We start from the raw sequence: 26275 nt of genomic DNA on the forward strand, positions 1-26275 counted from the left end.
CCCAAAACAATGTCTGGAGAGGGCTGTGTCTGTGGCCGGGTGAGGTCAGTCCTGGGTTGTACTTGGGTAGAAGAGAAGCTGCACATGGATGTGCTAAGTGTGACAGCATCAGTTTGGTTAGTGTTCCTGCACCTTCATTTCTTCCTGGAAGCAGAGGTTTAGTAAATAGTTTCTTCTGGGTACAATGGTACACACCTGTAATCCCAGCTACTTCAGAGGGTGAGGTAGGAGGATGGCAAGTTCAAGGCCAGCCTTGGCAATTTAGTGAGACCCTGTCTCAAAATAAAAGGGCTGGGGATGCAGCTCAGTTGTGAGTGCACTGGGTTCAATCCCAAGTCCTGTACACACACACACACACACACACAAAAAAAAAACCCCAGTTTGATTTGATAGCCTTTTTTTTCCCCCACACAGAAGTAGAGTGACATTTAAGCAAATACCCAAGATGCCCTAACAAGAAGAGACATAATATGGTAGAAGAGAGATGTGTTCCAGGGCCTGGGTACGGAAGAAAAGGAGGGAAGGGCCTGGACTGTAGCTGAGAATACGCAGGCTGGTTTCTAACGGAGAAGTGGGTCACCTCTAGGTGCTGGCAGCCTGGAATGGCAGAAGGGTTCAGGTTGCTCTGTAAACCCCAAATTGGATTCTCCAAAGGGGAGGAATTGATGCAACTGAGAATTGGAAGAGCCTCTGAGGCCACAGGACTCAGTTCCTGCCTCTGAGGGCTATGTCTTGCATTGGAGAGAATGAAGGAGGGCCTCTGTCTAGACTGTGCTTCCCATCATAGCACACAGAGACGATGACAGCATGTGGAGTATGTGCGGGTGAATTATGAGGTTGCTAGCTACCAGTAACGGCTGCTTAAAAGGTGCCTCTCGCTTTACCAGCGTACCCCGAGATGAAGGACTGACATCTGGGCACACCTCTGGCCAGCTCCAGGGGGGAAGCTCAGGTCTGGAAGACATCCCTGAGCATCTGCCACGGGGAATGTGTAGTGCAGCCCCACAAGGCAGCAGGTAATCCTGAGAGATCCCACCCCTAAGCAGACAGTGCCCCATGTGTAAGAACTGCTGAGAGTCACGGGAGTTGAGACAGGAGCACGGTGGGAGAGGGGGGCTGGCTGGAAAGACTTCCAGAGGCGGTGGCACTCTAGTTCAGGCTTGCAGGCTGCATAGTGACTGAGGGAGGATTCATGTGCACAGGTTTTGGAAATGCCCCTGCTGTGCCCAAGGACTAACAAGTAATGGTTTAGCACGAGTGGCACATGGGACAGAAGGGCGGGCTTAAAGGTCTGCCAGTCGGGCTCTGTTCTGTGGGCAGTAGGGCGTTTCTGAGCAGGGCATGCAAAAGCTCCATAACACTACCTGGGCTAGGAACAGCTGGGAGTCTGGGTCTGTTTCCATGGAAGCAAGAATTGAGTGAGTTATCTTCAGGAGGGGTGAGCTCCCCATCACTGGAGATGTTCAATCAAAGACCAGTTGATGACCACAGTTGATTGTGAAGGGGATGGGAAGTGAGCCAGGGCCTGTCCAGGCCTGGGTGCTACATACTTGATTGAAGCAACATGAGCTCCTAATGAAGACCACAGTTACAAGGGACAATATTCAGATTTTATTAAACAAAACCACCATAACTCAGTGGTAGAATACTTGCCTAGCATGTGTCAGATCCTAGGTTTGATCCCCAGCACCAAGAAAAAAAAATAGATTATTAAAACAAACCACATATTAGAAAATTGCTGTCATTTAAAAATATCCACTAGGCTGGGGTTGTAGCTCAGTGGGAGAGTGCTTGCCTGGCATTTGTGAGAGGGTCTGGATTGGATCCCTAGCACAGGAGGATAAACTATAAGCAATCTGCTGCAACAATAAGGAAATTTTTACAGATTCAACTCTGGGAGAGATTAAGGCACATGATCAGCAACCTTATGGATGTGGACCCCAAGGAAAACTGTTCCTATGCTGAGAATATCAAGAGGGCTCCAACTGCTGCCCTGTGGTGGCTGGGCCTGCATTGTCTCAGCACTGCAACATGGGGACGACAGGTTCCCGTTGGAAGTGTTAAGTCCTAGTATGATACAGCACTGCACAATTTTTAAAGCAATTTCATAACCTTTCATTTGAGCCCAGAGCACCGGTAGTTTGGGTCATTATCCCCTTTTGCAGATAAGGCTACAGGAAGTAAAAAGTGACTGGCCCAAGGGCACATGGTTGATTATGGACTGCCACTGCAGTTTTCTGACTAGTATAGGCCTTGGCCTACAGCCTGCTTTTCTGGTTTATAATCCAGCTCTGTCTCTGCTACATGAATCCCAAACTCTCAAAACAAGTACCCTTGGGGTTGAAAGGCTCATCTCAACCCAAGGAAGGTAATCCAAAGGCAGACTCAGGTCCCACATAGAACCAGGCAAAAGCAAAGCATCATAGTCAGTAATGCAATGACAGGTGCTGGAACCACCAGCTGCATCCACCCTGAACAGTATGTCCTGGTGAACAGGAGCCCAGACCCCCACACTCCAGCACTAGTTCTGTGACCTTGGGCAAGTGACTACTCCTGTCTTTGTTCTGTCAAGTGCAGAATGGGATAACTGCTGCCTCCCACAAATGATGTGAGGCTCAGATTAGTTTAATTGCAAGGCTACATGTCAAAGTGCTGTCGCGGCTTGGCTCCTGCAGTGGTGGGTCTGGGAAGACATGCTGGTCTTCAGGGATGGGTGGAAATGTGAAGTATACACCTGTCGTTTGCCTGTCAGAATGCAGCCTTGGGCCATTTCCAGTGATCAGTTTTCCCTTTACTCAAGATATCTAGAACACAGTATTTTGTCATCTGAAGGTAGAGGTTTCAGTTTATTTGGTTAGAACTGCATTTGATTCCTTCTGCCTTATAGTCAACTTATGTTGCCACATATGAAGGTGCCATCTTAAAGCCAAAAATCATTGGAACTTGGCTGTTTTGTATGGTTCAAACTAATGCACATCGTCCGTTTAAACCATGAGGGGAGATCAGGCTCTGCATCCCAAAGTGAAAAGTGAGAGAAGATGCTTTAGTACTCTAGAGCTGCAAAACCAGCAAGGGAATTGATAGGTCACAATGCTGAGCCTCCAGAACTGAGGAGCAGGCCCTGGGACGATGCCACCTTTCTCTGCTGGAGGAGCTGGCCTGGCCCTTTGACCTTTTCTATTGGTCATTTTGTTCCAATTGGGTTTTGGGGGTTTCCTTGGCCACATCTGGGTTTAAGGGATCTATGGAGTATTGGGATACCTAGAACTGCCCAAATCCCATTCAGTTTTTCTCCTATGACAATTGGGAAAAATACCTGTGGTTGCTCAGCAAGTTACCTTCTGATCCTTCCCCTGAGAAAGCAGTCAAATCTCCCAGGTGGAAAGCTTGGCCTAAAGAGCTAGGTAGGGACAAATTCCGATTTGCCTAGTGGCTGGTGAGTGGGGTTTTGATCTGGGCTCCAGGACTGGCCCAGACCTAAGTGACTGTGGGTAATTTAAGGCAGCTCTTGCTTTCAGAACCTTAGTCTCCTCAAATGTACAAAGAGGTCAGGGTGATCTGTGAGGGCCTCCCAGCTGGGCCATTCTGAGTCAGTGGTAGGAGCCTGCTGGTCATTCATTCATTGCCTAGGAGGGAAGGGACTTTGTGAACTTTTCAGGTCAGGTGAGTATAGGGCACAGCTGCCCTTAGAAAGCTTCCAATCAAGCTGGAAAGACAGGTCCCAGATTTGTGGGCCTTATAGTAAAGAGATTCTTGTGGGCTGGGAAGACTGAGACAGGCAAAGAGAAGAAAGGCTTTTCCTGCACAGAGGTGGGGTGGTGGTGGATGGAGGAGGGTGGCACAGAGGCAGAGGTAAAACTGACAGTTCCCACTGGAGCCTCTTTGGAAAGAGCAACCGGGCTGCATGAGGGTAAGCCCAGGAGGGCAGACTAGAAAAGCCTTGAATGCTAAGGGAAAGTGCGTTTTGTTTTCTGTTTTTGTAGTTCCTGGGAGACTCTTCAGAGTTCTAAATGATTCAGTCCCGTTTTAGGCAGATCCCTCTGGTTTTAGGGTTAGAAGAGGAAGATGAGAGAGGGTTCAGACCAGAAAGAAAGAAGCCCTGGCAGCTCCTCTGAAGGGAGGTGACATGGACAAGCTGAAGTAGGTGGAGAGCAGGCAGATCAAAGGGGCTTAAGGAACAGAAGAGCCTCAGCTATGGGACTCTCAGTCGGATATTTACTGTGTGCCTACTATACGCCAGGAGGGTCTGGCTGGGCACAACCTGCTCTGGCAACCTGCTCAGAATGCTAAAGCTCACCTGCACTAAAAGTAGTATAGCGTAAGCCACGGTGGTGGGGGAAAGGGCAGCAGCAGACTTGTTTGGGACACGTTTGAAACTAGCCTGGGAAGAGGAATGGTTCAAAGTGCCCCGCTGGTGGGGGAGGGCTGGGGCTGGGAGAAGGTCTTAGAAAGTAGACCAGCCACGCTTGGGACACGAGCGCCTGGGGTTCACTGTGCTCTGGGTTCCTAGGGAAGCCGGGGGATGCTGATGGCCCCTTCCCAGAGCCGCAGGGCCGGGTACAGTGGCTCCTGGAAGGCGGCGCGGAAGGTATGCAGGTGGCTCATACCACCTGTCACGTCGTAGAAGGCGAGAACGCCGGCCTCGTAGTCCAGGAAGACGCCCAGCCGGTCGGGGTCATGGCGGGGCCTCAGGCGACTGCGCTGGCAATCGTGGAAGGCCCAGTACTCCAAGTCGTAGCGCTTGAGGCACCAGGACTGACGGTTGCAGCCCAGGCGGGCGGCGGCCGAGTCCCCGCGGCGCCGCAGCGATGGGTAGGCGGCACCCACCCACCAGCCGGAGCCCGCCTCCTGCACGTCCACTTCCCAGTAGTGGCGGCCCGCAGCGAAGCAGTCGTGACCCAGCACCTGCCAGAGCGCGTCGAAGCGCATCGCGGGCGTCGGCCCCAGGCGGCCCAGCAGGCTGCAGCGCACCGTCAGGCGGTCGGCGGACAGGCGCAGGCGCCCGTGCATCGTGTCGGGATCCAGCGTGGGCGTTCGCGCGTCTGCGGAGGGCGGGGACACGGGCACGCCTGGTGGGCGGGGTCATCTCCGGGCCCTCCCCCATCCCGCCCCCGCTCCGCACAGGCGCGCAGTGCAAAACCGGAACGCACCCGAGTTGCCAAAGGCGCGAGGGAAAGCCGCCCTTTTACCACGATTTCCTCTGCGGCTGGGGGAAGGGCCAGAAGGGAACATTTTACACCCTTCTAACTTTGGATTTTGTAACATGGAATTGACTGCCAGTTTCTAAAAAATCTCATTAAATTAATCCTATACCGTTAACACTGTGTAACCTTGCAATCTTTTTCTGTCCTTGACGTTTTGGAGTTTTTATTAATATTGGTATCATACTACACAAGCTCTTAGGTTATCTGATTTTTAAAATTTACTGATATATTGATGAACTTTTTACCACATCAGATACTCTCACGAGCACATTTTGCTGGGCGCGGTGGAGAAATCAGTGGGCATCACCTAGGTGGGCCGGTGTAGTCAATGACCAGAGTTCTTAAAGCAGAGGCGGAAAGAGTTGGATGGAGATCTAGCCTTGCTAACTTGGAAGATGAAAGGAGTTCTAGAGCCAAGGAATTCAGGCAGCCGCTGGCTGCAGGAAAAGGCAAGGAAGTGAGGGTTTTCCTAGAAAGAAGCCCAGCCTTGATTTCGTCAGTGAGATTTTGTTGCACTTACAGAACTGTAATATTATATTTATTTTGGGGGGGGCAGGGCTGGGGATGGAACCCAGGACTTCTTGCATGCTAGGCAAGTGCTCTACCACTGAACTACACCCTCAGCCCCAAATTTGTGTTGTTTTAAGTCACCAAGTCTGTGGTACTTCACTGCAGCAGCCACAGGAAATACACTGTCTTGATGCATAAGCACAGTCTATCCTTCCATTTATTTTAGCTGTCTTTAAATTCTTAAGTAATGTTTTTCTGTGGAGAGGTTTTTTTTTTTTTTTTTTTTGGGTGGTGCTTGGGATTGAACCAAGCACTCTACCGACTGAGCTATATCCCCAGCCCTGTAGGGAGGTTTTACATATCAACTACTAGATTCATTCCTACTTTTAAAGAAAATGTTACTGAAAATAGTGTATTTTTAAAATTTCACATTATCTCCAGTGGCTCCAGAGGCCGAGGCAGGAGGACTGCAAGTTCAAAATCAGCCTTGGCAAACTGGCAAGGCCGTAAGCAACTCAGTGAGACCCTGTCTCAACACTTTAAAAGTAAAATAAATAAATAATGATGAAATGGGCTGGGCATGAGGCTCAGTGGTTAAATGCCTTGGGTTCAATTCCCAGTACAGAAGGGAGGGGAAGGGAGGGGAGGGGAGGATGCATGTTTAATAATTCTATTTTGAGAAATTATTCCTAAAAAATAATCAGAAAACAAACTAAGGTATATTCGTCCACTCTCATTAATTCAACAAACATGAACAAAATGGATTGTTTATAGAAATGAAAATGTAAACCTCTCTAAATGTTCAGCAATATGAGAGTGGTTAAATATGATCCATTCAATGTGATGCCGTGAATAATAATATTTATATTATTGAAATAGAAAAGTATTAAAGCTATACTGTTATGTTAAAAGAATAGAGTAGAATATGGGGTTGGGGTTGTACCTCAGTGGTAGAGCACTTACCTAGCATGTGTGAGGCACTGGGTTCGATTCTCAGCACCACATAAAAATGAATAAATAAGATAAAGGTATTGTGTCCATCTACAACCAAAAATTTTTTTAAAAAAAGAATATAATAGAATATAAAATATAAAAGAATATGCTTCCACTGGCAAATACCTATACATGTATGTTTTGAAATGTCTGAAAAAAATATACACCAAAATATTAACAGCATTTATCTCTGGGAGAGGTAGTACATCTTTGTACATCTGTAATTTCCGATTTTCTTCAAGATTTGACTCTACAATTTTCTCTTATTTTTCTAAAGAATTTATTGGTTCTTTTTAGTTATACATGACAGTAGAGTCCATTTTGATATAATTATACAAGCATGGATATATCTTATTCTAATTAGGACCGCAGTCTTATAGATGTACAGGATGGTGGGATTCACTGTGGTGTATTCATAAATGTACGTAGGAAAGTTGTGTCGGATTCATTCCACTCTCTTTCCTTTTCCTATCCCCCTCCCTGTCCTTCATCTCCCTTCCTCTAATCCACTGAACTTCTGTTCTCTTCCTACCCCTACTCCTGACATGATTTATTTCTGTTATTTTCTTCCTATTTCTTTCTTTCAGTGCTGAGGAATCAATCTCAGGGCCTTTGTACGCTAGGCAAACACAGTACCTCTGAGCGACATCCCCAGCCTCCTACCTGTAATTTTTAAGGGAACTAAGATATTCACAATATATCAGTATATGAAAACACAGATTATAAAAGTGTGTATAGTATGATAACATGTTTGGGAAAAAAGATACATTAAATACATCCTTATATGTACAAGAGCTATGCAAAATGAAAAAACGGAAAAGGACAAATAGTTATCTATGGGAAAGATTTTCAGTAATTTCCTTTTGTTTCCTGATTTTTCTACAATGAACATATATTATTAAAAGACTACTAGTAAAAGTTTTCAAAATAAAACAAAACACGAGTTGGGTCTCTTTAACAGAAAGGGAGGGCTCTCATTTCCACGCCTGTCCATCCCATCCCCTCCACCCTCTCTCCACTCCTGGGGTCTTACATTTTAAGAAGAGCGATCTCTCTGGTGAGGGGCTCGTTTTCAGCAAGGTCCCAGGCTTGGTGCTGGAGGAGCCTGAGAGCTGGCAGTTTATGTCTGTAAGGAGAAGTGGATGCCTAGAGCTCCTGCAAGCAGCAAGATCGCGACACACGAAAAATACAACAGAGCTCAGAATTTGCATACGCTCCCCAAGAACCACAAGCAAACTGAAATAGGAAATGCAAATTCAGAGACCCAGATAGTCCAGGACCATAAGCAGCTGGCAGGGGCAGGCCAGTAGAGAGGGTGTGGGGTGCGGGGGAGAGAAACAGCTCCTGAATCCAGCACTCCAGGATGGGAGGCGGCCTCCAGGTGCAGGTGCAAAACAATTAGAGCTGAGTCCTGGGAAGGATCCAGTTCTCAGAAAGAAAAGGGCGGGAGGCTGGCCCCCCAGAAGCATCAAGGGGGGCACCTTGGTGAGTTCACCACCTCCCCAGCTCCTCAAAGGCACTCCCCTCCCCCCTCCCCACCCCCATCGGTTACTAGCAGGCACTCATTCATCCCCATGGCCTGCCGATGATTGTGGGAGGCCAGCCTCTAGGTGAAGGCCTCTCCCCTCTCCCCAAGACTCTGGAACCATCCATCCTCTTGCCTAGGTGACATCACCGCATGGTAGCTCACACTTCTCACACCCAGCAGGTCCAGGCAGTCCTTAGTCCTTCCCTCCAATCCTCAAGGCCCAGCCCCATTTCAGAAAATGGAACCTTCCTTCTCCCACAAAAGCAGGGGCTATGTTGTGAGCCCTCTGGGCCTGCCCCGTCGGAGGGCTCTGTCAGTGTTCTGAGCAAAGCATCACACGGTGGTGAGTGAAGGAAGGAGTCAAGGAAAGAGCCTCTCAGGACCTGCTTTGTGCCAGTCCTGCGGAGACCTTGGAGCTGTACCCAAAGTGGTCTCTGCCCTTCAAGCATACGTGAGGCCTTATATCCATCTCTTCAACACCCCAGGAAGGACGTGGTTCCCAGAGGGCAAGGGGAGAGGAGTGAGGGGGGCCATCCCTGCTGGAAGCCTAGAGCAGGCAAGGCTGAGGTGTGGCAGGGTTGTAGGAGCAGCTGGGACAGAGCAGAGTGGTGGCTGGGGAGAGCAAGGCAGACACCATCTCAGGAAGGGTAGGAGGTGATGTCAGAGTCATAAGAGGGGGCTGGGCCCCAGTCCCAGGAGCACTTGCCTGCCCAGACAAGGGCCTGTGTGAGTGGGAGACAGGATTTAGGGTGGTAACCCTAGCAATTGTGTCTCTGGGTGGCAGGGCACTTGGGAGTTAAGGACCCAAAACTGGTCACATGGTGACTCACTTTCCTTCAGGCGAACGTCTAGTGGTGTCTGCAGCGTACTCCGCATGGCTTCCATGAGGCCCTTAAAGAAACTCTTGATGGGCTCAAAGGACAGAGGGACGGGGTGGCTCAGCTCCCCAAGGCTCATGTGCTGCTTCATCTCCTGCTCAGTAGCCGTGTATGCCTGTGTGGGTGGGCTTGGGGTCAGGGTGACGCTGGGGGCTGCAGGCTGCATCCCACCCTCCATTGCAGCATCTGCCAACAAACCCAGGCCAGCCAGCCAGGCCCCACCCTGCCCCAGCCCCCTGGTTAGCCCAGGCCATATCCCCAGAGCAGTGCCCCAGAGTCAGCCTAGCAGGCCCGAGGTGGAAGGCAGGTGGAGGTCATTTCAGGGCTGGTGCCGCAGAGTCCCTCCTTCCCTCCTGTCCTTCCCTGTGCACTGAGGCCTACTCCACGGTAGCTCTGAGGAGCAGAGGCAGGAGACACAGACTACCTGCCTTTAAGGTGCTCACCATCTCATGGGGTCCCTCCCTCTGAGCTTTCAGCCTCGTGGACACTGAACAAGGGTCTGCCTCAGGCACAGGGGCCCAGAAAGAGAGGTCAGTCTTCCTGAAGAAGGAGCCCCTGGGGCTTGTCCACCGGGTAGAGCAGGAAACCATATCCCAGGAGGGAAACTGAAGGCCCTGGAAGGTGCAGCTGGGGAGCTGACTGGGGAGCGGGTGGCCACCACCCAGGGTGTGTCCCATTTTCCAGCTGACCCACCCCTTAGTTGTGTGGCTTCACTAAGTAGAAGCCAAACAACTCCTTCTCAGCCCCCTCTGCACTGGGGTGCAGGCACAAGATGAGATCCCTCCAACCCAAGTCCAGGATTTGGAAGTGAGGGGGGAGGTGGTGATGGTGGCATGTGGCTTTCAGGGACAGAGGTGGTGGAGGCCTGAGGTTCTGACCTTGCCCAGCAGAAGCAGGGTGGGGTCTACACTGGCACAAAGCCCCCATGTGGTGTGGTCTTCCCTCTTGACTCTCTCTGGTCCTCCTGGAGGTCCTGTGGATGACCTGTACTCTTTCATAAGCCCTTCAGTATTGTTTCTGTGGTACTAGGGACTCAACCCAGGGATGTTGTACCACTGAGTTACACCCTGGCCCTCTTGATCTTTTATCTCGACGTAGGGTTTCACTACATTGCCCAGGCTGGTCTTGAACTCGCCATCCTCTTGCCTCAGCCTCAGGGTAACGGGGATCACAGGCATCCCCACTCTTGGCTTATCCGCTCTTTTCTTGCTTAAAACTGTTCCTTCCTGTATTAGTTGTGAATCTGCATTCTCAGGTTCACAGGTAAGTCCTCGGCACTTTCTAAAGGTTGTCCTGGACAAGGAGTTGGAAGACGGCAGATTGCTCCAGGTGAGCAGGCCTTGGCTAGCAGGCAGAGTGACCCCAGGACTGGGCGGATGGGCGCCTGAGGAGGCAGGTCAGCACCCCCGCAGGAGCCTGTGTGTTGGGCGGAGGCTGGAGGGATGGCCTCCAAGTCTCACCCGGCCTCGGAAGCCAAGGGTCCATACTCATTCTAGTGGGAACCAGGGCTGAGGTCCCACTCAGGGCTGAAGTGGAGCTGGCCAGGGGGACAGGGGTGGCTGGAAGCAGCTCTGGGAAGGAGGAAGGCTGGCCCAAAGGGCATGTGGGTGGGGTGGGACTGGGGGCCAATAGAGGACAAAATGCTACCATCTGGTAACCCAAACACAGTGTCTGACAGGACCCGATACACAGGAGAGTCTCAGTAGATACATTTGATGGAATAAATGAATGAAATCAAGCACATCTGCCTTTTGCCTTTGCAGACTCAGAGAATAGCACCCCCAAACCCCGCTGCCATCTCTCAAGTGGGAAACCCAAGCACCACCTCGAATCCCTCCTCCCCCCACTTCCTATCTCCACTCCTGTTGCATCCCTGAACCTGCCTTTTCCCCACCCTGCTGCCCTACGAGGTCCAGGCCACCACCATCTCTCTCCTGGATACCGTGGTCTGCTCCCCCAGCTTCCCACCCAGCCTCTGCCCCTGGTGGGACCCCTGTCCATTCCCACCCTGTCACCTAAGTAACCTGACCAAGTCAGTGCTTTCATTCCTCAGTTCCAAACACGCCCCTGGCTGCCATCTCTTTAAGGGACCAAGTCTAAACTGCTGGCTTGGCACAACTGACCCCAACCTCCCCCCAGCCGCATCTCTCAATAGCACCTGCCTCACACCTGCCCCTCCTCAAGCCAGGAGACCCCAGGTAGTCCTCCTGCCTGCCAGGCTCTCGCTGGTCCATATTTCCTGCCTGCCCAAGTGTCCCTCTGACTTGTTCCCCCTCACTTTTCACTCCCGGCTCCACCATGGCCTCCTCCTAGAAGTCTTCCCTGACCAGACCCCCACCCCCATAGAGTTAGACATTTCTTGGACACACTTTTGCTAACTGGCTCGAGCTGTTTTGTACATATCTGTTTCTTAGAATGTCTCTCTGCCCCACTGTGAGCTCCTCATTTTCAGCAGATGGCCCGGCTCAGTGTGTATTTGAGGAATACATGAATAAAAGGATAGAAGAGAGCAATGACGAATGGTTAAAACCGGGAGCTTTGGCACAAGAAAATACAAGAAAGGGATGCCCAAAACTCAAAGCTGTATTTTATGGTACAAGAATCTCCCGGGGGAGAGGGGTGTCTTAACGCTCTATAAGAGCCAGGAATGGCGGCGCACACCTGTACTCCCATCTACTCAGGAGGCTGAGGCAGAAGGAGTGCAAGTTCAAGGCCAGCCTGGACAGCTGTCTCAAAATAAAAATGAGAAAAGGGCTGGGCAGCTGAGCATAGTGGATCACACCCATAATCTGAGCAACTCAGGAGGCTGAGGCAGGAGGGTTACAGATTCGAGACCAGCCTCTGCAACTAAGTGAGACCCTCTCTCAAAATAAAAACAAAAAGTGCTGCGGACTTAGCTCAGTGTTAGAGCATCCCTGGGTTCAATTCCCAGCACAGTAAAAGAAAAGAAAAAAACTGCCTTGTGGGTTAATTCAGACAAATCTGGGTCTGATCTACCAGCTATGTGAGCCCACTCAAATTCTCATTTGCAAGACGGAATGAGAAGTCCAGTTTGTAGAGTTCTAGTAAATATTAGAGCTAAGATATGTAAAATGCTTGAAACACAGAGGCCCTCGAAAATGGTGTTTGCTAATACTGTTTAATTAGTCCAAGATGTATATTATCTTTCTGGCGATGTGTACTCTCTGCACTCTTGTACAGGGGCAAGAAAGTTTACATGCTGACAAGCAAACCTCCATTCCTTTACATGGTGTAGAAACACTTGTGTGCAGGGCCACAAGCAGCAGCTAGAACAGAGACCCTGGCCCTACCTGCAGCAGCTGAACAGGGTTGGACTCCTGGCCGATACTCCAGACCTTGTTGGAGAGATGGTGCATGCCGTTAATCTGCTTCTGGCAAGACTCAACTTGCTCCCCGTACACCTGGTGGGCCACCTGCATGTTCTTATCGATGAATTTTTTGGCCAGCATTTCCTCTTCATCAAGTAGTAATCTGAGTTCAGTGAATTTCTCCGTCAGCCAGGTTTTACTTGACTCTGCATGAGCCTAAAAAGAAAACCAGTTGCAGATGCTAAGTTTGCCAATCAAGAGATCCAGAATAATTGATGTGAAAAGAAATATAATATTTACAAAGTCAGTTCAGCAAAGTGGCAGTCAGATCCAAGATCAACTCATAAAAAACTAAAGCTTGTGTAAGTACTGCTCAGCTCCCATCAGAAAGTGCATGGAGAGATAAAGATGCTTTTGTTTTGTTTTGTTGGGGTACCGGGGATTGAACCCAGGGGCATTCAACCACTGAGCCACATCCCCAGCCCTCTTTTATATTTTAGTTAGAGACAGAGTCTCACTGCTGAGGCTGGCTTTGAACTCGGAATCCTCCTGCCTCCGCCTCCCAAGCCCCTGGGATTTCAGGCCTGCACCATTGCACCTGGCTAATAAAGATACTTTTTAAAGTAAGGTGGGAAATAACGAAATATCTAAAAAACAAACTTAACAAAAAAGCAAAAGGGCTGGGAGTGTAGCTCAGTGGCAGAGCACTTGCCTAGCATCTGCAAGGCCCTGAGCTTGATTCCCAGCACCCAGATAAAGAAAACAGTAAAACTGTACTGAAACACCCCCAAACCTCCAACTACATGGAAGAGAAAAACGATACCCTTGACTGGAAAGATTCATTACTGTGAAGACACTGTTTTCCTTTTGTAGGAATTGATCCTAGAAAATGGGCTCAGGTGAGCATGAAGAGCTATGCACTGAGATCTCACCATACCATTTACACATAGAGCTCAAAGAAGAGTTGAGGACAGTTTTCAATATGGGATATGCACGTATGTTAATTCATACAAAGAAATAATTCATAACAAAAAGAATGCATTGTTCCAACATACGCTACAACATGGATGAACCATGAAGACATTTTCCTAAGTGAAATAAACCAGCCACAAAAGAATAATGTTATGACTGGATTTACATAGAAGGCCTAGAACAAGCAAATTCACAGAGAGAGACAGGAGAGTAGAGGTTACCAGGGGCTGGGGCAAGAGGAATGGGAAGTGGTTGTTTAATGGGCTCAGAGCTTCTATTTGGGGTAATGAAAAGGTCCCAGGGAGGATGATGATGCTGTACAACATTGCGACTGTAGCTGATGCCCCTGAACCAGCACTTAAAACTGGCGAATTCTGTTACGTGTATTTTACCACCATGAAAACAATGTAAAAAAAGAATGCAGTAGAGCCATGTGTACCGGTGCGGTGGCAAGGAACAAGTGTCAGAATAATCTGCGCACAATAATCCCACCTACGTAAGACAGTAGAAACTAGGTGGGACGCCTGCCTGTGCACGCGCACTAGTGAAATGGCGACGTGGGCAGTGGTCCTATTTGGGAGGAGGTGTGGCTTGGAGAGCTGGCAAAGACAGGCTCTTGCTTTGTCATCTCACTTGCAAAATAAGAAAACAGAAATCAATCGGAAAAATAAAATCCCCAAACCACAGGCCAGCTCCTTTCTCAGCCCAAACATCCATGGCAGAATGACCCCTGCAGCTGGCCAGGCTTGGGGCAGGCCCCGCCACATTCTCTTAGTGGGACTAGTGTGTGGTTTGGCAAGACACAGGAGACAGCTCCCCATCTGGGTTTCCTGCACAGTGCATCAGGCAGCGCTTGGCTCCTGGGCTAGCTCATCCCACAGACCTTAGGGGTTCCACTGGCTCTAGGATGGCCAGGAACTTGGTTAGCATTGAGAGCAAAGTTGCTGTAGGTCCACGCGCCTAAACACGAATACATCTTCATCGGATGACCAGGGGAAGGAAAGAAAATATGTTCCAAACCTTGGAGTGACGAACCTGTTAGAGGCCACAGAGTTGACAGAGGATGCTTGTGGTGAACCAAGAGAGCAGGTTATCTCCTCCTAACCAAGCTGCGCCAACAGCTACGGGCGGCTTGGTCGGAGCAGTACACAGTAGATGCTTCATGACGCCACACCTCCCAATGCAGGAGGTCGAAAACCCCAGAAGACTTCCTGAGTAAGTGGATAGGGCTGATTATACAACACACTCAAGAGAGAAGGGGAGGGAAGGGGGAGGAGGGGGAGGGGAGAGTGCTGATAATGAAACAAGAAAGTGTTGGTTTGGGTACCATTGACTCGAACTGCAAATGGTCCCCAGATTGAACTAGGTGCAGCTGGTGGCTGGTAAGAGCCTGATGGGGTCCAGCTGAGATGAGCCTTCGGACTCTGAGAAAGACCAACCTCGAAGCCTGGGTCAGGGAAGGGAGGGGATTTTGCCATGGAGTGCTGTCCCACTCAGTCCCACGCAGAGAGTAAGGGGCCTGTGAGGAGAATACAAAAAGCTGCTTCCTTTCTGAAAAGTATGACTTTGGATAGCCCTGTTGTGGGCACCTCTCCTGGACTGTGCCACTAGGGCAGGATGGCCAACCCTGTCCAGGCCACTTTAGCCTTGGAGCCCCCAGGACTGTGATATGGTGGTTGGCAGAAGGAGGGATAGCCAGGGTCAGAGGGGGTCACCAGGGCCAGCAGAGGTGGTGGAGACCAGTGACATCAGCAGTAAGGCCTGGCAGAGTCCCATCTTCCCATTTCCAGTCTGGCCAAGGCTGGCTCATGTCACCCCCTGCTTGCATGCTATGATTCCATTCCTGCAGCTTTGGTGGGTCACAGGGAAAGGTACAGAGCAGGAACTGAGGCTATTTATTCCAGCTCCCAGCAGTTACTGAGTTGGATGCCAGTCTGGGCCCAAGTATCTCAGCTCCACTTTTTTTTTTTTTGTCCTGGAATTGAACCCAGGCGCTCTCAACCACTGAGCCACATCCCTAGCCCTTTATATATTTTGTTTAGAGACAGGGTCTCGCTAAGTTGCTTAGGGCCACGTTAAGTTTCTGAACCTGGCTTTGAATTTGTGATCCTCCTGCTTCAGACTCCTGAGCAGCTGGGATTGCAGGTGAGCACCACTGTGCTGGCTCAGGTCCACTTTCTGCTCCAGCCTCAGCTTTGTTCTGTGGGGTAGAGGGCTGAGCCCTGTAGGCTGAATTTCCAAAATCCTCCTTCAGGGTTTAGTCAATAGAAAGAGGAGCTAGAGCGAGATCAGAGGGCAAGGCAAGGTGGGCTCCCCAGGAGGGACAGTCTCCCAGGTCCCTTGCATCCTCCAGCCCCCTTAGGGCAGCCTGCTCTGGTTCTAGCTTCTGCCCAGAAGGCCCTGGCCCCTGCACTCTGCTGACACTGGCCCAGGGGTCAGGTGGCTTTCTGCTGGTGGTATCTCAACCCCTGGTTGACTTCTTGGCCTCTTCCATCCTTGAGCCATAGTTCCCTGGGCAAATCCCCTCTGGCTGAACCCCTCAGAGTGGTTTTTTTCTGGGTTCACTTGGTGGACAGAGCTGTAGCCCAGGTCCTACCTTACCATGTGACCAATGAGACATTATTTCCTTTTTTTTTTTTTTTCTTCTTTTTTTCACAGTGCTGGGGATTGAACCCAGGGCCTTGTGCTTGCAAGGCAAGCACTCTACCAACTGAGCTATATCCCCAACCCTCTCTTTTTGTTTTGAGGAAGGGTCTCACTATGTTGATCAGGCTGGCCTTCAACTCCTAGGCTCAAATGATCCTCCTATCTCAGCCTCCTGAGTAGTCTGAACCTGCCACCATGCCCAGCCTGAGCCCATCTAGAAGGGCCTTTGACTTTGACAGTCTATGCTCTTTTTTCTTATCTTCTTCTTTTTTTCTATACTGAGGGTTGAACTCGGGGCATTACACATGGTAGGCAAGTACTCTGCCACTGATCTACATCCCCAGCCCTTTTTATTGCTAAATTGCTCAGGCTGGACTCATCCTGCCTCAGCCTCCCGAGCAGTTGGTATTATAGGTGTGTGCCACTGTGCCTGGCTAGCTTATACACATTCTAAATCCCTAGCCTATGTCTGGATTTGATAGTAATCAATTTTTTAAAAATAATTAAACACACACATATTCTTTTAATTTTTAAAAGTATCAAAAGCTCACTGCAGAAAATTTGGAAGATTCAGGCCAGCTGTGGTGGCACACTCTTGTAATCCCAGCTACTGGGGAGGCTGAAGCAGAAATATCACAAATTTGAGGTCAGCCTTGGTAATTTAGCAAGACTCTGTCTCAAAATGTAAAAATAAAAAAATGGCTGGGGATGTAGCTCAGTGGTAGAGCATTTGCCTAGCATGTGTGAGGCCCTGGTTTCAATCATCAGTACTGAAAAAAATAAATTGGAAGATTCAGGAAGAAGAACATAGGCAGAAGAGATGTACTGTCATCTACTTCCCATTTGAGTAGAGAGGGCTGCAGGCAAGTGTCGGATTTTCCCTGCACCTGGACATATTGGCCTCTAAGGTGCCGTGATGGAAGGGGAAAGCCTGTTGATAAGGAGGTAATCATGTAATGGGTGTTGGCTGGGGGTTAATGACCAAGTTCTTTTCAACCGTGCCCTGAAAAGGAAGGGGGTAGTTAGTCCTGATCACTGGCTCCCGTACAACAGACTCCGGACCTTGCACAAACTTTATTGATCTGTTTACAGAGCTGTTGCCATGTGAATGGTCTTTCCCCTCATCTGCCTCTGCATAAGGCATGGCTGTCCCAGACCTCGCTGCCACAAACCACGCCTGCCGCGACTCAACAGAACGCGACAGGATTCTCACATACGCTGTGCTGTGCAACACGTCCCTTCTAGGATCTTGTCCCTAAGGAAGCAAATCAAGGTGCCAAAATAATGTTTGCTGAACTGCTATTTTGCATTAGGGAAAAACTAGATATAATCTAACTGTTCAACATTCAGAAAATGGCTTAATGATTCATGGTAGGTTCAAATAATGGAATATATTGCCTTTAATACTGATGTTAGAGGGAGGTGTGAGGTAGACAGCGTGCAGTCCCAGCTACTGGTTGGCCAGGCAGGAGGATCACCTGAGCCCAGGGGTTCAAGGCCAGCTGGGGAAACAGACAAAGATTTCCTGATTTTGGTATTGCACTATAAGTATGTAAGAGGTACACAATTCTTTAGGGCAAACTAGGTGAAGGTACACGAAACTTCTGTGTACTATTTTTGCAGTTTCCTGTGGATCTATAACTATTTTAAGGTAAAAAGTATTTTAAGGTAAAAAGTTAAGACAGTTGCTGAAACCACTGGCCCCCTTAGGTCTTCCACGATGATCCTAAGTCTTTCCCTGGGGGCCCCCACCACATCTGCTGGGAGATCTGCCGCGGGCGCACCTGCGCCTGGGCTATCTCCTTCAGGACGAGCAGCGAGCAGCAGGGTACCTCCCATCCTTTGTGGGGAGTCACTTTCCAACCTGCCAACTTTCCTTTACCAAGTCCCTTTGAACAGACTTATCTTCCTGAGCCCAGAGTCCTGCTCTTGAGGACATGAGGGACACTATTAATAATTAAGCGGAGGCCACAGACGTGAACCACCAAGGTCCCCAGGACACTGGGGCGTGTAGCTACCTGACAGATAATGGATGTCAGGCAAAGGCGGGGTCCAGTTCATGGCCTGGCCCGTGCTTCAGAAAGGAGTGGTTTCCAGCCCCTGCTCCACGTTGTGGTGGGCCTGGCTCGGGAAGAGCCCGTGCCAGCCGCTCCCCAGGCCAGAGCCAGTCTTCTCTGCCTTGTGTGGGTCACTCTGTGGGGCCGGCCCCTGTAGGACATCCCCCAACCCAGCCCTCACTGTGAGGAGGGAGGCGCTGAGGCGGAGGGAAGGGGACCGCCTGAGTTCTCACAGAAGGCTCCTAAAGATGCCACCACATTTTCATAGTCAAAGTGGCAACTCATAGAGTCAGACCCAACCTCACACCCAAAGATCCCAAAAGAATCCTTTTTTTTTTTTGAACTTTTACTGGGGATTGAACCCAGGGGCACTCAACCACTGAGCCACATCCCCAGCCCTATTTTATACTTCATTTAGAGACAGGGTCTCACTGAGTTGATTAGTGCCTCGACAAGTTGCAGAGGCTGCTTTGAACTTGAGGTCCTCCTGCCTCAGCCTCCCCAGCTGCTGGGATTATAGGTGTGTGCCACGAAGCTCAGCTAGTAAACTGTGTGTTGCTCTACTTAAGGCAATTTGGGGTGTGGGGGATGGAGGACTAGTCCCCCTAGGAGGAAGAGCGGCTGCTACAAGATGGAGCCATGGCGGTGGCGGGGGCCAGGGTGTACCCAGGAGATTCTCCCCAAGGCTGGTCGGGGCCTCGACTGCATGTCCCCCTTCGTGGTTCTGCATTGAATCTGCCTGTCATTTTGTGCTCTTTTTCTCAAAGAAGGCCCCCTAAATCACAGAAGCTCCAGGCCCACCCACCCTGACTGCCCCTTTGAGGTTGGTCTTTATTTCCCTTGACGCCACACTAGGGGACATGCGCATGAGGGGAAATGTGGATACGTCCACTGGAAGAGGGAAGAAGCCTCCACTTGCCTTGAGCTTCTCGGCCGCATCTTCTATCTGAGTGATGTTGTCAAGGTGCTGCTGCTTCTTGGTCTCCAGCTGCTGTAAACATTCTTGGATGAGTTTCTGTAGGTGAGGGAATGAAGGGAAAAAACTCAAAACACGGTCACTTTTCAGATAGCAGGCCCTCATCTCTGCTCATGTCTGTGCTCTCTGTCAGCAGAGGTGTCTGAGACCTGGAAGGTTAGGTGGCTGGCCCACAGCCTGGTGGCAAGTTGGAGGATGAGTGGAGACGTGGCCACACTGGTCCTCAGAGGCCACGTCGGGCATGCCTCAGCTCTGGCCTGCTCCTCCTACCCTGCAGGGCTCTGCTTTATGAAATTGCTAATTTTTCCTTTCTTCTTGCTTTTTCCTTTTGGTACTGGGGACTGAACCCTGGGCCTCACACCTACTAGGCAAATACTCTATCACTGAGCTATATCCCCAACCCTTGAAATTGATATCTGTCCAAAGGCCTGCGCTGGATCCCTCTCCCCAACAGGTATAACCCTAGCTCCACCTTAGCCTCCCTTAAAGCTGGCCTTACACACAGCCACTGGGCCTGACTCCTGGCTCCCCACAGGCACAGAGTGGGGAGGGCCTGGAAATGTTTGCTGAATTAAAAGGCGTTATAGGGGCTGCCCATTTCAAGTGGAGAGGTGGAGAGTCCCAGCAGGCTGCTGCCAGCACAAGGCCTAGAGTGGGGGAGACCTAGGCCTGAGCCCAGCTGGGCACCTTCCCTCTCTAAACCTCCATCTCTGTCCCTGTAAGCAGGGCTGTTGTGGAGACTAAATGAGATTTACACAGAGTGCCTGGCAGACAGGAAGCACCCAATACAGGTAGTTTTGTCATTTTAACATCCAATAAGCATTTGCTTCTGTGTGGCGTGTCATCCTAGGTAAGGGGTGAGAAGGGGCAGTGGTAAGGTCACAACCCAAGTATAAGCCTTGACTTCAACTTTCAGACGCACATCCTGACCTACTGTGTTCTGTTCTTTTTTTGGTATTGAGGATTGAACCTAGGGGCGCTCTACCCCTGAGCTACATCTCCCACCCTTTTTATTCTTTATTTTGAGACAGGGTCTCAACTAAGTTGGAGGCTGTCCTCAAATTTACAATCCTCCTGCTTCAGCCTCCCAAGTTGCTGGGATAACAGGCAGGCATCATTGCACCCAGAGTCATTGTGTTTTCTGACCAGCACCTTCCGTCATGGATCAAGAATACCCCCAACCTCCAGGTGCCTCTTCCCTCCAGACACAGGTGTCTTGGGATCTGACCCATCCTTCAAGGCCACTTCCAATGACAACTTCCCCAATAAATCTTCTGGGGCATCCTGCCTCCAGTTCTTTCTTCTGTCTGGTTCTCACCAGTCGAAGTCCTCATCACACTGTACTGTCACCCTCTCCTCTCCCTCAACCAGTCAGGCAACTCCTCCAGGTAAGGGGAGGATAGATCGATGACTCAACACACCAATGGCAGGAGGTGTGAATAGATGTGATGAATGGATGATGGACAGATAGATAGGTGAGTGAGTAGACGTGTGGATGCAACCATGGATGTGCAAAGAGAGGTGGTCAGCCAGGTGGACAAAGGGACCACTGCACCATATCTCTGGAAAGCATCCTTCTTAACTCTGAATAACACAGCTCAGAGGAGCAAGTGTTATCATCAGTCATTTTATAGACACCGAAAGGAAGGCTCTGGGTAGGCCTTGAACCCAGGACTCCACTAGTCAGACTCCTCCGTGGGTCCAGTTTCACCTTGGAATGCCAAGATTGTCAGTGTGCTGGTATTCAGTCATGCTGTGTAGGGGAAAGGTTCTCCCGGGGCAGGGCTCCTCACAGAGGACTTCTTTGGGACGGACATGGTAGAATCTAGGTCTGTAGAGACTGAAGAACTATGCAGACCTTTGGGGAGTCCAGAGGAGGGATTTGTCCAGAGCCACAAAGCGAGTCCAGGACAGGGCTGGAACAGGAGCCCAGAGGCCCTGCCATTACCAGTGTTACAGCAGAGTGAGGGAGTCAAGATGAAAATCACCTCTCTGGGGTGGGGGGCTGTAGGCTGGTGGGGGCCTGGGTTCAAGGCCTGCCTTAGCTCCAGAGCATTTCTTCTATTATCTGTTAAATGACTATTATACTAATAACAGCTGGCTTGTGGCTGTTGGGAGCAAGGCATAGAGGGAGGAGGGGCACACCCAGGGAGGCAGAGGGGCCTTGGAGGCTGCTCCCAGGGCAATGGTGCAATTCTCAGTTCACGGTCCTTTCTGTGACCTCCAGATAGAGTAAACCAAAGCTGCCTGTTGGTTCTCTGGAGCCACACAGGCTGTTTTCCAGCTGTGGGTAGATGGGGTTCACTTCTGTTAACTAAGAAGTAGCTTTTCTAATAGCCTACCGCAGTGTGGTGGACCGTCATGGAGGTCAAGGCCGGGCATCTGGGTACCAGCCTGGGCTCCCAAGTTCTCACTCCTAAACCCTGAACAGGTGACCTGGGATCACCTTTGCTCTTCCCCGGGCCTCAGTCTTCGGTTCTTAGTTGTACTGCCTCGATGACTTCTGGGGCCAGCTTCACTTTTCCAGCTCCTAACAGGGAACTGACCGTGGGACCTTGGGGCGGCTCTCGTCGTCCGTTACCCGGGTTCGCCCCAGCCCCGCGCGCCGCACGCTCCCCAGCCGCACGCGCGCTCCCCACCTGTACTCGCGCCCCCCACCTGCACGCGCGCCGCCTCCTCAAGCGCCAGTCCCACCGGGTGGCCGCGGTGCGCGCCCAGCACGGGGCAGAGCGCGCACACGCATCGCCTGCAGCGGCGACAGAAGAGCTCCACGGGGCGGTCGCTGTGCTCTGGGCAACGCCAGCCACGCGCCTCTTCGGACTCCGCGGGCCCGGGTTCCCCGGGCGTCGCGCCCCGCGCCGCAGCGCCCTCCATTCAGCTCCGGCAGTGCGGAACCGCTCGGCTCCCGCGGAATCGAAACCTGGCGGGGACAGGGGCGGGGCGGCAGTCTGGCAGGGCGCTGGCGGCCGCGAAGCTGCGGCACCATCCGGCCTGGGCAAGGACTGAGACTCCCTGCGTCCTCCTGCCAGCAGGTACTTCCTGTGACTGCCCTGGACTGCAAGAGGCCACCGCGGAAAAGGGGACTCGCCCCTATTGGGATAGGTGGAAGAAAATGGGCTTCTCCCTTAACCAGAGTTGGTGTGGCCTTTCCAGTGAGCATTACCCACACTCACTTTCTGGGAGAGCCCTTTCCATAATTTTAAGAAATCCCTAGGATGACTTCTTGGTCTCTTGGCGAAGATGAGTTATCCTCAGGCTAGAATTTACAAGGTCCTTGGTTCTTAAGACCTTGAGTCCCTACCGAATTGACGCTCGGAACATTTGCTTGTTTCCAAACTGGGGGACATGCATTTTTTCACTGCTTGGGGTTCCGTTCACCTCCCCAAATGCCCTCTTTTCTGCTTACAAAACCTTGGGTTTAGGCTTATCACCTCCTCTAGGAAGCCTCCCCAGCTTCTCTGCCCAGAACAGCCAGCACTGCCCCCAGCTTGGGCCTCCCCATTCTCCCAGCCACCAGGAAAAGACGTGGGGTCTGTGTGTTAGGACCTGTCCTACCTGTTTCCTAGTCCTGTTTCTGGACCCAAAGTAATTGCTTATTTGGCATTTGTGAAACAAATCAAGAAGAGGAAAAGTTCCATGTATTAAACTGTTTATTTTGTTACACTCTTTCCTTTGCACAATTCCATCTCTTTTCACTTTTATTTCTTTATTCTTTTTTTTTTTTTTTATTACAAAGGTACAAGGAATTTGAGAAACATTAAAACAATCATTCAAACTGTTTCAGGCACGGTTTCATATTAAAAGCATAGATTGATTTCTGACTTCCTGTTTCCTCTATGACCCACTGGACTTTTGTTCCAGGAAGCACAATTATTGTAGAGCTAAGATGGACACCAGCCGAACTTTATCTCCAAGTACTGTCCTCACCCTCGGAAAGTTCCTGAGTCAACAGAAAGGGGGCTCCCAGGGTCCGCAGTAAGGAGAGTGTCTGAGTGCAGGACATGTCCAGTCCTGGGCATGTTCTGCTCCATCAGCTCAAGAACATAAAAATGCAGTTTTTAAAAAAAGGTGGTTTTAAAAAATATCTGATAAAAATTACCTATCCCTCTCCCTTGCTGTGAAATAATTTAAATAATTTATTCTAGATGTTAAAAAAAAAAAAAAAAAAAGAGAGAGAAAACAAGTTTGTTCAAAGCTGCCTGTGTCCTTTTTTTGGGTGGGTGGTCTGGGTCCCTCAGGGGTGGGAAGAGTTTGGGAAGGGATGGCACCTGGCAGTCATGTTCAGAAGCTCTCTGAACATCCCCCCCCACACACACGCCCCCACCAGCTTGGCAGCCAGTGACCTCGGACATAAGGTTTCACTTCTCTGAGGCTAGATCTTCCCTTCTGGACATGGGGATTATAATACTTGCCTGACCTGTGTTCCAGTAGCATGTGCCAGTGAATGGACAAGGGGCTGTGTAAACTGTGAAGTGGCCACACATAAAGGGCACATGGTAACTCCATCCTGGGACTCTACTTTTCTGACCATGCCTGGGACTTGGCTTTTTGCTCTGCGGCACAGTAAGGCAAGCTTGGCTGTTGCTTTGGCTGGGAGTGAGCCTCAGTGACTGAGGAAATAGAGAACAAGACAAGGAATGTGGAACTCTGGTGTGTGCTGACAGGGGCCTCAGCTGTAGCTAGCAGGTGGTCGGGGGCAGATGGGACTACCGTTAGAGCACTGATTCCCAGGCTCCAGTCTGGCACTCGCTAGTCTCACTTACTGCAAATAGGTACCGACGGACTAATGGGGGCAGGTCTCCACCCTTGCCGAGTTGCAGAACCACCTGGGCAGCTTATACAGAGGGCCAAGCCTCAAGTCAGCTTCCGTGGGTCCAGGGTGAGGCCTGGGCATCTGTATTTCCTGAGAGCTCCCAAGGGGATTCTAATGTACAATGCTGCCTATCAGGCTAGGTAGTTCCTGCTGTCCCCATCTGACCTTGAGTCACCCGGCGTGACGGTGAAAACTTATTGTCCATTCCTCTTGGATAAGGAGGAATGGATTTTACTTCTCATCTTCCCCAGTCTGACTTGGCTGCTGGACACAGATTCACAAAGGAGGAATGCAGAAAACTTTGGGGGCAGAAGGGAACCTCAGGGTCACCTGGTCCTTCTTTCTCACCTGGTGTATTCATCCCTCTTTGGAAGCTCTCATGGTGGATGGCCACAGGGCTCTGCTGGTACTCAGTGTTGGGGACCCACTACTTCCTAGGGAGCGGGGGCTCTTTTGCCTACATTCTCCTGCAGGAGGCGCTGTGTAGTCAGCAGTCATGGACACAGCTCCAAGGTCTGCATCCCCACTTCTGGGACAGTATCTACTCACATCCAGCTGATTCAGGCTGGAAAGAAAGGTTTCAACTGCCTGTCTGTGTTCTAGAATTGGGCTATATCGTGATTCATTTCCCTGACCTTAAACTTGACCCCTTTGTCAGTGTGAGTTTCTGCAGCAAATCCAGGTCATTGCCCCACACACATGGTTTTCCTCAGGTCAAGGTCTCTGGTGACAGATCCTGTGGAGAGGAGCTCATTCCAGGGTCTCCCTTCTCCAGTTGGAGAAAAAGAGAAAGAAGGACTTTGCAAGAGGTCACTAAGTCAGTAAAGGCCCAGTTGAGGCCAGACCCAACATATTCCTGCCCTAGGGACCAGAAACAGCAGAAAGATAGACCCAGGAGACCAGGAGACCAGGAGCTCAGCTCAGGCTCACCTGCCTCTCTCTCAGCTTGATTGAGTTGGGCCAGGTCACTGGTTTTCAAACTTCTAAAACTTTGTTTTTGAGTAGCAGAATTACATATTCTATAGCTGTCTGACAAGGAAACAGAAGGGGCTGTCTGTTGGAATGGGGTGAGTGGACACCGCCCTCCTGCCTCAGCCTCCCCCGTGCTACAGACCACAGCGGGAAGATCACGGGCAGCCTGGCCTCCCAGCTTTTGCTGGCTCTAACTGCCTACGGCGTTCCTTCCCCTTGGGAGCTTACAGCTCCGAGTGGACCCTCAGAAGCAGACTTCAACAGAAGACGTCATCTAAAAACAGTCGAGGCAGACGCCGCTGCTGCAAGACAAATTAGGAAACGGCACCACGTCCCACTGGAATCTCCTTCAGTGACTGAGAGTTTTGTTTTCTGGTAAAAAATATAGAAATAGTGGTTGTTCTTGGGGGACTTGTGGTTTGGTTCTAGACCTCCCCACAGAGCCAAGTGGCGTCCCTGAGGGCGGGGATGGCAGAGGCCTCTGCTCAGAACTACTCGGAGCCCATCCGCAAGTTTTTGATCTCCAGTTCCAACTGTTTGGCTTGGACTTCCCGCTGGGTAACCAGCTCCCGGAGCCTTCGGATCTCCTCCTGTTGCCGATAGAACATCTGCAGCAGCTGGGGAAGCAGAGGGCAGAGGTAAGATCACTGCGCGGTCTGGGCAGATCCCCAGCAGAAAAGCCAAGACACTACCCCCTTTTGACTCAGAAAGGTAGATGTGATGACATTAGTGAAGGGTAACTGTCGCCTGGATCTTATACAAAAATCTTGTTTAGTTACCCAACAAATTAAAAAGGGCTGGGATGTTTCAGACATATTTTGCTTTCCTGGATCTCTAAGGGATGGACCAAAGGATATCCGGCCCCGAAATATGAAGACTGGTGTTTCACCATCGCTAACTCTGTGACCTTGGGTATTTACCTACCCTCTCGGAGCTTCAATTTCCTCCTCAGGGAACTGGGGGGTTAGAAAACTAACCTCATCGTTTGTTGCTGCTGCAGAGAACAGCTATTAGATGTTGGGTGTCGGCTAAGGGCCTTCATTATCCCCCTGAATCCTCATGACATCGCTGTGAGGGGGCAGTGCTGGTGGCCACCCCCGGACATGTGGTAACCGAAGCTTAGAGACTTTCAACCCCTGGCTCCAAGGCCACGACCAGATCCCTCCGTGGGACACCTGCCCTCACACTTTTAGTTCCTCACACTGACTTCACACTGCCGAGGGAATGTGCTCACCCAGCCTCCGCCCCAGGACCTGGTGCAGTCCCCACTGAAACAGGTGTTGCCTCCAAAAGCCCAAAAAATCCCAGAATGTCAGCCCTGGAAGGGACTTTAGTGCTCAGCAGGTCAGGCTGGTGCACTTCACAGAGCAGCTGGTGCTCAGGTCCACTGGGGGAGC

The 26275-nt window shown here is 50.6% G+C and overlaps 2 protein-coding genes across 2 annotated transcripts in view; both read right to left on the bottom strand.

The window, feature by feature from the left end:
* Window positions 1-1022: 1022 nt before the first annotated feature.
* Window positions 1023-22647, bottom strand: TRIM14 (tripartite motif containing 14). Its single transcript, XM_079113315.1, has 6 exons — window positions 21752-22647; window positions 19037-19132; window positions 12425-12658; window positions 9066-9228; window positions 7741-7833; window positions 1023-5042 (listed from the first exon to the last, which is right to left on the bottom strand). The coding sequence occupies exons 1-6, from the start codon at window positions 21965-21967 to the stop codon at window positions 4507-4509; spliced, it is 1338 nt and encodes a 445-aa protein (XP_078969441.1). The 5' UTR covers window positions 21968-22647; the 3' UTR covers window positions 1023-4506.
* A 117-nt stretch (window positions 22648-22764) lies between these two features.
* CORO2A (coronin 2A) overlaps window positions 22765-26275 on the bottom strand; it is a 57265-nt gene continuing 53754 nt past the window's right edge. The window contains exon 12 of the mRNA XM_079113310.1: window positions 22765-25495. Within this exon, the coding sequence (XP_078969436.1) occupies window positions 25370-25495 (126 nt within the window). The 3' untranslated portion in view covers window positions 22765-25369. The remainder of the gene's footprint in view (window positions 25496-26275) is intronic.

Source organism: Sciurus vulgaris (genome assembly GCF_902686455.1).
Source record: "Sciurus vulgaris genome assembly, chromosome: 15".
NCBI lineage: Eukaryota > Metazoa > Chordata > Mammalia > Rodentia > Sciuridae > Sciurus > Sciurus vulgaris.